Genomic DNA, 11,913 nt, shown 5'->3' on the forward strand with positions numbered 1-11,913 from the left:
AACCAGGGATTGAACTCAAGTCCTTGTGCTTGCCAGGGAAACACTTATGCCACTGAGCCATCTCCCCAGCCCCATAATTTTCATCTAAGCGAAAATCATAGACCTGTTCTAGAATCTGTCTTACTTTCATCATCTGAAAATGTATCTCAGTAATAGAAAATAAAAATCCAGTCATCCTGTATCTTTTTAGCCACACCACGAAGAAAAACTAAGCCTCCCCTACAAATTACAAGTTCCTCGCAAAAAGCTGGTATCTCTAAAACATCAGAAAATGAAGTTGATAACACTGTATCAAATAAATCTAGACCATCAGAAGAAACAAGTAGAAGAGCTAATACAGACAAGGTACCTATTTTTTGAAAGTATCTTAATAATAATTTGTTTTCCCCTCCTTATTTACAAAACTTTTTCATTTTCTTTTCTTTTTTCTTTTTCTTCTTTTACCCTTCAGGGTTAAAAAGAAGGGAGGGAAAATGGGGAAAAGAAGCTAAGATATATCATGTACGGGAACAGATTTTTTATGATGAATGTGATAATTAAGCATATATAAATTGTACCAATAAACTTAGTTATAAAAAATAGTTTTTAGGTTACTATACTATGGATGGGGAGATAGCTCAGAAGCATAAGTGCCTGCCTAGCAAGTACAAGGTTCTGAATTCAATCAGTAACAAAAAAAAAACACATTTATTATACTAATAAAGACATTAAGCTTTTTTGTAAGCAGTTTATAAAACTAAATATTCTTTTTCTGGAAATTATTTATTGTCCTTGAGAATAGGGTGTTGCTGACATATGACTTGTATACTATAATTACAATAAAATTTCTCAACTTTTATCTTTAAAATGCCAATTTCAGCATTTAGGAGGATAGACCTACCATTATTGTTTAATTGCACAGTTAAGTATCTCCTGTGAGAAACACTCTGGGAGACACAGAATTGCATAATCTAAATGCACTTTAAGTATCTTAAAATCTAATATAGGATTAGGCAGTAAGATAAGTATACCATTGTGTATACATTCTTAGGTGTGCATATAGCATACATAAGAGCCTAGTGAAGAGCCAGGTGCCTAACCTTATAGCTGAGGGGAAAAATGAGGATCAAGAAAGAGGACTTTTAGCAAGATATGGAGGGTGAATTAATTTTGAAGGATCCATAAAGGCTAATAAAATGGATCTTGAGAAAGATACTCATTCTAAGTAATTTAAGGGACAGAAGAGAATAGGGATAAGAAAGATGGTGAAGGTGATGAACTTCTCAGGAACATATAAAGAATTGTAACAGGTAGAAGGAAAGGGGAATATAAGACTATAAATTTTAGACGATGTTGAGAGCTTTATTTAAATTTAGGACTGAATTTTATTATGTTAATTTGAAAGTATGTGCAGTTTTCTCAAGGTATAGTTAGGGGTGTAGAGGCACAAAAAGCAAATGCTTTTGGCCTACGAAGACAACAACATGCACTGTATTAATTATTGTAACTGTCCTACTAACATATTTTGAAACTGTCTCATTGCTATTTGTTTCTCAGTGTTAATTTAAAAATTTAAAATGGGTATGTGGAAGAATGATGAGGTTGAAGAATTGAAGGTAGTAGAAAAATAGGGTACTGCTTTTGTTTCTAAATAAGTGTTTCTTAGTGAAGGCACTATTTTTAGTTGTGTAGCATGACTATATATTGTAACATGATAAGCATCTCAGCTAGTACTATGCCTCTTGTTCATACAAGCATTTTGTCATTGTCACAGCAAAAAGCACATTTTGAATTAGATTAAGAAAAAGAGCCATTGAACCACTGAGACCCAAAGAACAATTAATTAGATTAAGTAGGAAAGAGAAGATGAGGTATTTTATGCCAGCCAATATATTCTGATAGTGATAGCAGATTTTTATTTGATATGCATTGTGTCAATTTGGCTGTGAAAAGAGAGAAACTTGCTGTACTCAAGAAGTTACTTGGGCAGTAACCAAACATTTAAAAACAATTCCTCATAATTTCCAACTCTTCTGTGCACTATAAAGACAGAAATGCAGGCTGTCAGAGCAACAAGAGATGTTCCATGGAAGTTTTAGAAATGTTTAGTAAGAGATTAAAATTGAATTTTTGATCTAGCTATGCATGTGATTGAAAATTTTAAGGATCTCTTTCCTCTTGAGTGAAAGTTATTTTGTGTGTTTTGGGATAGGCAGTACTCTTAAAAAGGGTATAATTTTTGTGAAATAAATACCACCCAATTTTCATACCAAGGAAAACTTAATTTTCCAAACATTAAAAACTATAATAAAAGTTATTTTCATGCGGTGCCTTAATTAAAACTCATTAGCATGTTTCCTATATTTTTATAGCATATGAAAACTGCTAAAGTTGTAAAAAAGACACAAAATAAGAATGATAAATTCCGAACCCAAAACTTAAGTAAGTAAATTTTGTGTTTAGTCACTTTAAAATGTTCATATATAATACTTCTCTGTATATTTCCTGTCAGCCACATGAGCTTTCACCGATTTGAAAGCAAACATTTTATAATGACCATGTTTGGCTTTGTGCAGGGAACTTTTCAGTTTATAAAGAAACACAGTATAATCTTTCTAATTTGGGTCTGAAGGGGCAGGATCAATCAATTTCTTCATCCCAATATGTGAACTTGTATAGAATTCTGTGTTAATCTCCATTAGTACTCTGTCAACTGCATAAAAAATGAAAATACAATGATTGTTGTTTTATTTAGATAAACTCCAGGATTTTAGTCCTGATACACAAGCAGATGGAGAAATAGATAAATGTGTGTAAGTATGAGAAAATACTTATATTATTCATGTATTATTTATATATAATATACATTATTTATATTCATATATTACTTTCAGATGAATATGACAGCTTTGAATGTAGTATTATAGTATTAACCACCACTGATGTATTTTTGTGATATCATACGAAGAATAACATAGTTTTTTTCATTATCACCAGGTCTTTCCTAATTGAGAGACTAAATGAATGAAATTAGAAAAACAAAAGTATTATTGTGAAAACTTTATTATCATTATTATTTTTTTTGGTGGAACCAGGGATTGAACTCAGGCCCTTGCACTTGCCAGGGAAGCGCTTATTCCAGTGAGCCATCTCCTTGGTTCCCATTGTGAAAACTTTAAATTCACAGTGTAATGTATAAAATATGTAAGAAATAGATATATTGTTGGGATAAGAAAGAGTTAATCTAGAAACCTGCTAAATAACGTGCAGGGCATGTGAGTCCAAGAAAAAGAAAACAGGGCAGCAACAGCTGTGCGAGTAACCAAGAACACTTAGGACTCCTCGAGGACACTCTGTGTTTGTGTCCTTGCTCCCAGATGCCTAACACGTTCTCACATATAGTATAGCCTAAACATTAATCTTGCACACATTCGATGGGATATTATGTTCACCTAAAGTAACCCGAAGGCTGAGACTCAAGATGTATAAAAATAAAGATCAAAGGCAGGGTGGCAGCCATTTTGCTCTAGCCCTCGCTTTGCTTGCATTGAGTGTCCATGTGTCTTTGTTTGTGGCTGGCACCTGTGAGTCCTTCCCAACAATATACGTGAACATAGTGACCATAATGTACATATTTCTAATATTTTTAACCTGGTCAGTCATATTATGGATTGTAATTTTAGTCATTACTCAATGAAGATACTACTGCCATAGTTTCCTGTTCACAGTTTTTTTTTCAATAAACATTGACTAAATGGATCATAAACTATTATAAGGTACTATAAAATACCTTATATTATAAAATATGCCTTATAATAAAATTCAATAAAATGAATTTATTTTCTAGATTTCCTCATGTTTTAGACAATAACTGTAAAAATAAAACGCAATCCAAATGGGCTTGTTGGACGCCTGTGTCAACTATTAAGCTGTGTAATAACCAAAGAACCAGTACTTCATCAGAAGACACATTTAATCAAGGTGCAGCATATTTTTGCCTGTATGAAATAGTATTTAAGGGAAATAATTTTCTTTAGTGTCTTAACAAACATTTTTAGTTTTTTCCAGTTTTAGATATTATACAGTTATTCACTCATGAGAGTTAATTTTTCATTCTTCTAGGTACTGGCATCAATGAAAAGCATACTAAACAAAAGTCATCCTCTTCAATATCAGATCATGATTCTGAAGAAACAGGAAAAGGAAAATATAAGAAAGAAATAGATAACAAAATAGATAAAGCAGTTTTCAAAAGAAACAATCAACAACAAAATCATCCTAAATATTCAGTGCAGAAAAATACTGAAAATATTAAACAGAGTGATTGGCATATGCAATCTGAAACTACTTTTAAGTCAGTTCTCCTAAATAAGACAGTTGAAGAATCTCTGATCTATAGGAAGAAATACATATTGTCAAAAGATATGAATGCTGTTATTTATGATAAAAGTCCTTCTAGAAAAAATGTGAGAAGTTACAGAAAATCAGAGAGAGAAGTGACTTCTGAACTGGATTCTTCAGATTTCAAACAAAAAATGGTGAGCTTTCAGTGTTTTATTTTTTCCTATTTATGAGATGCCTACTAGATAACAAAGTGCAAGAAGGTGATTGATTACTGCAGGTTTGGCATGTTTCATGCCTTATTCTTTAAAATTCAGTGTCTGATGCTGAAAATGAGTTCTTCCTTAAAATTGTCTTTTTAAATCCTCTGCAATCCTAGCCCTGATGGTACTTGGCCTATGTCAGGCATGTAAATCTGTATAAGTGAATTCAGCTGTTGTTATGATGTGGTGGTGGTCCTTCCATTGTTTTTCTTTTGTACATGCATATTGAACTATTTCTCAAAATTCTTACCTACCTTTTGTATAAATGGTTGTTTTTATGTGTTTTACCTCTGATTGTAATCCTTTAATGGGGAAAGACTATTTTTTTTTTTTTATTTTATTGAGAAAGGAGCCGGGGAGATAGCTCAGTTGAATAAGGGCTTGCCTGGCAAGTGCAATGTCCTGAGTTCAATCCCTGGTACTGCCAAAAAAAAAAAAAAAGGATGTTATTTTATTGAGAAACAAATAGCAATGAGACAGTTTCAAAACCGATTAGTAGGAGAGTTTCAATAATTAATACATTACATATTGTTGTCTTTGTAGTGGCTATTCATAGTACAAGATGCAGACATTGTATCCTGTCCAAACACTATTAGTACAAATCTTTCTTCTCATTTAATTAAGAGAAAGTAGCTGTATATCTATCCTATTTTGTATATACAGATGCAAAATGGTCCTTCATTTGTATCTCCTTTTTTTGTTTAGTTTTGTCAGAGATGGGTATTCCATTGTCATTTGACATGTTATATGTAAAGCTGTGCTAGGACATTCAAGAAAACTAAGACTTTTTATTCAACTTTTGTTTTCTTGAATGTCCTAGCACATCTTTACATATAACATATCAAAAATTTCTTGAGGGATGCAGTAAATCATGACAAGGTTTTATAAGAAATTATGCTAATGGATTAGGAAAAGAACTAATTTTTGTTACTATTGTTCCTCCTTATTGGAGACCGAACTTTCTTCTTCAGTTTGATTGTCTAAGCTCACCAATACAGTTTTAACTACTATTCATCATAGTTACACATAGTGCCATTTTAGTTTTTATAAAAGCTATCTTTTTGCCATCTATATATAAAGAAAAAGTCTCCCAACAGCTCCAAGGAAAAATTGTAATGAGAATACACTTCTCTTGCCCAAAATTTAGTCTATGTTTTTGCTCTTCCTAAAATAATCAACGTTTTATATTTATTCATTTTGTGAAATGCCATTCCTGCATACCAAATTTCTAAAATCAATGTTAATGTCCATCATATCTTGGGGTACCTGAATGTCCAAGTGATTTCTAATAGCTAATTCACAATTATTGCATATAATTAGATTTCATTGATGATGACAATCTTTTAAAATTTTTTTAACCTACGTCTCACTTTTATGGCTACTCTATTTTCTTTTATAGTCATATACTTTTGGATTCTGTTTTTCTTCACTCATTATATGCTGTTCTATTCTTTTTAAGCTCACACTGACATTTTGTTTCCTCAGTCCCAGGAAATGTAAGGATCTCCTGGTCCAACACAGATCTGTCTTAAATTTTTCTGTATTTTAGTACAGGATCTATAGAGTCTCACTACATAGATCAGACTCAGTGATACTCCAGTTTTCAGCCTCTCAAGCACTGGATTACAGGGCCGCACCACCACACCCAGTTTCAGTCACTGTCTCAGCGTGCCCCAGGGGTGGGGCCAGCACAGCAGGCTGGGGATTGAACCTCTGGCCCCTTTTGTTTGCCTAAGCAGGTACTTTAATTCATTGAACTATCTGGCCAGCCCATGTCCTTAAATTTTAAACGTTCTTTTAGTGGAGTAGTAGGGTTAGAATCATTACACAGAATTTTACTAAGATAATCTTTCTTTTGTTTTCTCTCCTCTTGGAAACACAAAAACCTCATTGATTATTTCTTCTAAGCTGTGCTTTTGATTGCTTTATAAATCATCTTCTTGTTTTCCTAAGTCTCTTCATTTCCTCACCTGATGACACCTTGTATCATTATACAATGTTTCCTGTCAATCCCATAGATCACTCTTCTCTAAAGTACTGTAGTCATTTCCTGAACATCATCTTCTTGCCATATCAACACAGGGCAATAGAACCTCTGTTATTTTGTAGTTGAGGCTTCCCAAGCTGGCTATCATTTTACTGGAAATTCAGAATCCATATACATTTAAAATCAAGCCAAGTAAACCATTTTTCATGTCTAATAATCTCAGGAAGGATTAGTAAGTGATAACTCAATATCTATTATTTGTAGTAACATAAGACCTCTAAAATGGCTAAAGTAGCAGGTTATTTCATTCATTTTATAATTATTTTAAAAATTCATATGCCTGGTACCCAGAAAAATATATGTAAAATCAGGAGACCTCCTATCTTTAAATGTATTATTAGCATTTTAAAAATTAAGTTATCTAAAATTATACCAATAGTAAAATGCTTTGTAGTCTTTGCATTTTTTATAAAAAGTTAATACTGTTTTAGAACTATTTTAACTTTATAGGATAAGTAGAGGCTTCTCATCTATTTTCTTATTCATTTTTCCTTTTAATATCTTGCTTTACTTTGACACATATATTAGAATTGATGTCGTTACTGAAACATGGTTATTAACGAAAGCCCACAGTCTAGAGTTCATTATTACTATTTTATGTGCTTTGTGCTTTGACAAACACATGGTAACATAGACCCAAACTACAGTATTATATGCAATCTCTGTACTACTCTAAAATTCCCTTCTGTTCCAAATATTAATTACTCCCCCCAATATACTGGCAACCACTGCTTATTATTTTTTACTATCTTCATAGTTTCATGAATACCACTTGGTTAGAATTACATAGTTTGTAGTCTGTTCAGATTGCCTTTTTATACTTAGCAGATAGGCTGAAAGATTCTCCATATTTCTTTTTACTGCTTGATTGCATATTTCTTTTTACTGCTGAGTAATATTTTATTGTGAATTTATTAAAATTCATTTTCATCTACTTAAGGGCATTTTGGCTACTTAGGAAAGATATCCAGAATATTATCACTAGATCATATGATAAAATTATATAGTATTTAGTTTTGTAAAATGAACCCAAAACTGCTATCATCTAACACAACTGTACAGTTTTGTATTTTAGCAGCGATGAATGAGAGTTATTGATCAATATTCTTGCCAGCAGTTAGTGTTTCCATTGTTATAGATTTTAGGCATTCTGATTATTGTGTGGTTTTTTATTTTGACATATGATATTGAATGTCATATGATATTGAATATCTTTTTATATTTTTGTCATTTGATCTGTATTATTTGATTTGTTAACAAGTTGTCTATTAAGATCTTTTGCCTGTTTAAAATTTTTCTTGTTTTATTACTGAGTTTTAAGAATTTTCTATGTATCTTGAATACAAGTCCTTTATCAGATAAATGATTAGTATATTTTTCCTGGTCTGTATTTTGTTTCACTCTCTAAACATTGTCCTTTACACAGAACAGAAACTTCTAATTTTAATAAAGTCCTACTTTTGAAATTTTTTTATGACTTGTGCATTTATTTTAGTTTATTTTTTGTATCTTTTAGGAAAGGGTCTACAGGGTGTTCAAGGTTTCACTTACTAGATTGAACTCATAGTGATCCACCTAATTACAGCTTCCCAAGAGCTGGGATTACAGATGTGTGCCACCATGCCCAGTCTCAATTGCCATCTCAGCGTGCCATGGGGGCGGTGCTTGCAGGTGCTTTAATCTGCTGAGCTATTTGGTCTGCCCTGCTTGTGCTTTTAATGAGTATAAAGAGGCACTGTCCAAATACAGCTTACTTGGATTTTCTTGTATGTCATCTTCTAGGAATTTTATTTTTAATAATTTACATTTAGATCTGTGATTCATTTTTAGTTCATTTTTATAAAAAATTTTATGAAAATGTAAAAGTCTGAAAAATAATTCTTTTTTGCTATGTAGATGGCCAATTGCTCCAGCACTATGTATTAAAAAGACCTTTTTTCTCTTAAGTTGATGTCTTTTCTCATTGCTGAGACAAAATACCTCATACAAAAAGTTGAAGGGAGAAAATCTTACTTAGCTCAAAGTTAGTAGAGATTTTAGTCCATAATTGGCTGGCTGCAAGGCAGAGTGTCATAGGGCCAACAGTACATGGTGGCAGAAGACAGCGAAAGCAACAAGGGACTTTAACAGCATTTTCTGTCCCTTTTAGTCTCTATCTAGGCTATTGGGAAGCCTAGGGCCATACCAATCAGTCAGTGAGCTGATTATACACTCTTAATCCCAGCATCACACATTCTAGATTCAGCCACCTCTGAAAAACACTACTCCCATTGCGAGGCTTTGGGAGGAAATCTAGATATAAGCCATAAAAATTGACTTTCTTTTGGTGTCAAAGATCAGTTTACTATATTTGTGGAGATCTATTTATGGGCTGTTTTCCTTTGATTCATTTTCTTTGGTGCCTATAATGTCATGATTGATTACTATAAATGTTCTAGTAAGTCTTGAAGTCAGGTAAAATCAGTTGTCTAACTTTTGTTCTTTAGCATTCTGTTTTGAGGTTTTATTTTTCCATATAAACTTTAGATCAATTTGTTATATTTTTTTGTTATGTATTTAGGACAGGGTCTACAGGGTCTCACTACATAGATCAGACTCCTGTTTTCAGCCTCCCAAGCACTGGGATTAAAGGCATGCACCACTGTGGGAATCAGTTTATTGATAATCATAAAATGGTTTTCAGATTAATTTAAATCTGTAGATCATTAGGAAAAACTTACATCTTGACAACATTGAATTTCTGATTACATGTATGTGGAATATCTCTCCATTTATTTAGGTCCCCATTGATTTATTTAACCAGAATTGTATTGTTTTTCTCATCTGCATATTTTGTTAGATTTATACTCAAGCATTTAATTTTTAGGAGTGTTAATGTAAACGTATTCTTTCAATTTTGTTACTGGCTTCATAGAAAGATATTGCTTTTCTGTATTAATGTGCCTTATAGCGATGATGTAATTGTTAAAGCTAATAATTTGTTGCTGCTGTTAATCGTAATTTTCTACTTAGACCATGAGGCATCCATGAACAAAGACAGTTTTCTGTCTTCCTTCACAAACTATACTTTTCATTTCCTTGTGTTATGCATTAACTAGTATTTTTAGTAGAATATTGGAGAAGTGATTGCTTTATTTCTGATCTTAGCAAGGAAGGACCTACTTTCTCTCTCTCTCTTTTTTTTTTTGTATTTTAGGAAAGGGTTTACAGAGTGTTCAGGGTCTCACTACTAGATTGTACTTGTAGTGATCCACCTGTTAACAGCCTCCCAAGAGCTGGGATTAAAGGTGTGCACCACCACGCCCAGTCTGTCTCACTGTTAAGTGTGATGCTAGCTGTAATTTTTTAAGCTGTTCTTTATCAAGCTGAAGAAGTACTCCCATATTTCTGGTTTACAAAATGTTCTTTAGTAAACCAGGACATTGGATTTTGTCAAACACTTTTTGTTCATCTTCTACTGATTGCCTTTTTATCCTTTATCCTCTAGATGTGAATTATATTGATTTTTCAAATGGTGAATCAGCCTTGTCTATCAGGAATAAATGCCACATCGTGAATACTTTGTTTTATATGATATTGGATTAGATTTGTTAATATTTTTGAGAATTTTTACATCTGTGTCTATGAGATACCAGCCTGTACTTTTCCTTTTTTAAAATGTCTTTAGTTTTGGCACTAGTATAATGACTTCATAGGACAAGTTAGGTATTTCCTCAATTTCTGTCTTCTAGAAGAATAGAGAATTGATATAATTTCTTTCTAATTGATTCAATTCACAGGTAAACCACTTGTGCATAGTGCATTTTGTTTTTGAAGGTTATTGATTAAATTTCTTTAGTCCATAGAGGCATATTTAGATGATCAGTCTTTCCTTGCATGAGTTTTGGAAAATTTTATCTTTAAAAAAATAATACATTGAGTCCAGGTTACTAAATTTGTGGGCATGGAATTCACAGTATTCCTTTACTGTCCTTTTGAAGTACACACAGTCTTTCATTATTGATACAAATAATTTCTCTGATTTTCTTAGTTAACCTTGCTAGAAGTTTATCAGTTTAATTGGTATTTTCAAAAAAACTAGCTGTTGTTTTTATTTATGTGACTAGTAACTTTAAAAAAATTCTACAGCCTATTCTCGAACATTCTATATGTTAAAGGCCTATCTAGAGTACTGCTTTGCAGCATGTAAACTCATTAATTTCTATCTTTTTAAAAAATTTCATTTTTTCTTAGCTTTTATAATTACTGTGTGTTTGTAGTACATAATAGGTGTATTCATCATGGGAAACAGGTGTACACCTATTGCATACTTATTTCTTTTTCCTTTTTCGCTTCCTATCTGGAACTTGTATAATTGGAAATACTTTTGCATGTTTATTTTTTTCTTTGAAAGATAACTGGTGGAATTTTAACGTAACTTCTAAATTGTTTCAGAAAGAAAAGTCAAAGGAGAAAGGGTTTACTAATGCAGCAGAATCCTTGATAAACCAAATTAATAAGAGATACAACCCAAAAGATGACATAAATCCCACAAGAAAATTGAAAGAGTCTTTGACTGACAGGTATGTTCATAAATTTTAGATTATTTTTTGACAAATGCAACTAAATTGTTTTCCACAATATTAAAAAGTAAGTTTTAAGTGTACATTCACATAATGTAATTTTCCAGTAAAACCCCGTAGTCATTTATTACTTTTATGAATAGTAACTATTTATGTAGAAAAGGAAATAAGTTTAAAATATATCATCCTAGTAAGATTTTATAAAGAATGAGAAACAGATCCAGTCCTAGCCCAGGCCTGGTGAGTGTGTGGGAAAGCTTCCATCTACCCTGTGCCGGTAGGACCTGCTGGTCCCAGCCCAGGTGCAGCGTGGTTGAGACCCTTTTCTACCCCCTTGGGGCCCCCCCCCACTCTACAACACCCCCCACCCCTCCTGCCCAGTGAGAATTTCTGCCACATTCTGGGGACCCCCAGATCGAGTCCTAACCCAGGCTCGATGAGTATGTGGGAGAGCTTCCTCTTCCGCCTACTCCACCTTATCCCCTCCAGACTCAACTCAGGCCTTACATACAAGCCTGGGGTGAAACCTTTCAGCTGCAGTCACTGCAAAGAGAGTAGGGGGCAAAGCCACCCAGCTAGTCCAGGAGGAGAACATCTTGCCAGAGGGGCACAACAGGATCACTCCCAAGGGTAGCAGCAGGAAGGAGCTGAGCACAGCAGCCAGACCCAAGCCAGGCACAGCAGGATAAATCCAAATTTGTAGATCTGCACCTGAATTTCA

The 11,913-nt window shown here is 33.1% G+C and overlaps 1 protein-coding gene across 1 annotated transcript in view; it reads left to right on the top strand.

Annotated features, from left to right (window-relative positions):
* Sycp2 (synaptonemal complex protein 2) overlaps positions 1 to 11,913 on the top strand; it is a 101,769-nt gene that overhangs the window by 53,005 nt on the left and 36,851 nt on the right. The window contains exons 20-25 of the mRNA XM_004644207.2: positions 191 to 345; positions 2,352 to 2,421; positions 2,735 to 2,792; positions 3,827 to 3,960; positions 4,102 to 4,517; positions 11,065 to 11,192. Of these exons, the coding sequence (XP_004644264.1) occupies positions 191 to 345; positions 2,352 to 2,421; positions 2,735 to 2,792; positions 3,827 to 3,960; positions 4,102 to 4,517; positions 11,065 to 11,192 (961 nt within the window). The remainder of the gene's footprint in view (positions 1 to 190; positions 346 to 2,351; positions 2,422 to 2,734; positions 2,793 to 3,826; positions 3,961 to 4,101; positions 4,518 to 11,064; positions 11,193 to 11,913) is intronic.

This window comes from Octodon degus, unplaced genomic scaffold (assembly GCF_000260255.1).
Source record: "Octodon degus isolate 3935 unplaced genomic scaffold, OctDeg1.0 scaffold00194, whole genome shotgun sequence".
In the NCBI taxonomy this organism is placed as follows: domain Eukaryota; kingdom Metazoa; phylum Chordata; class Mammalia; order Rodentia; family Octodontidae; genus Octodon; species Octodon degus.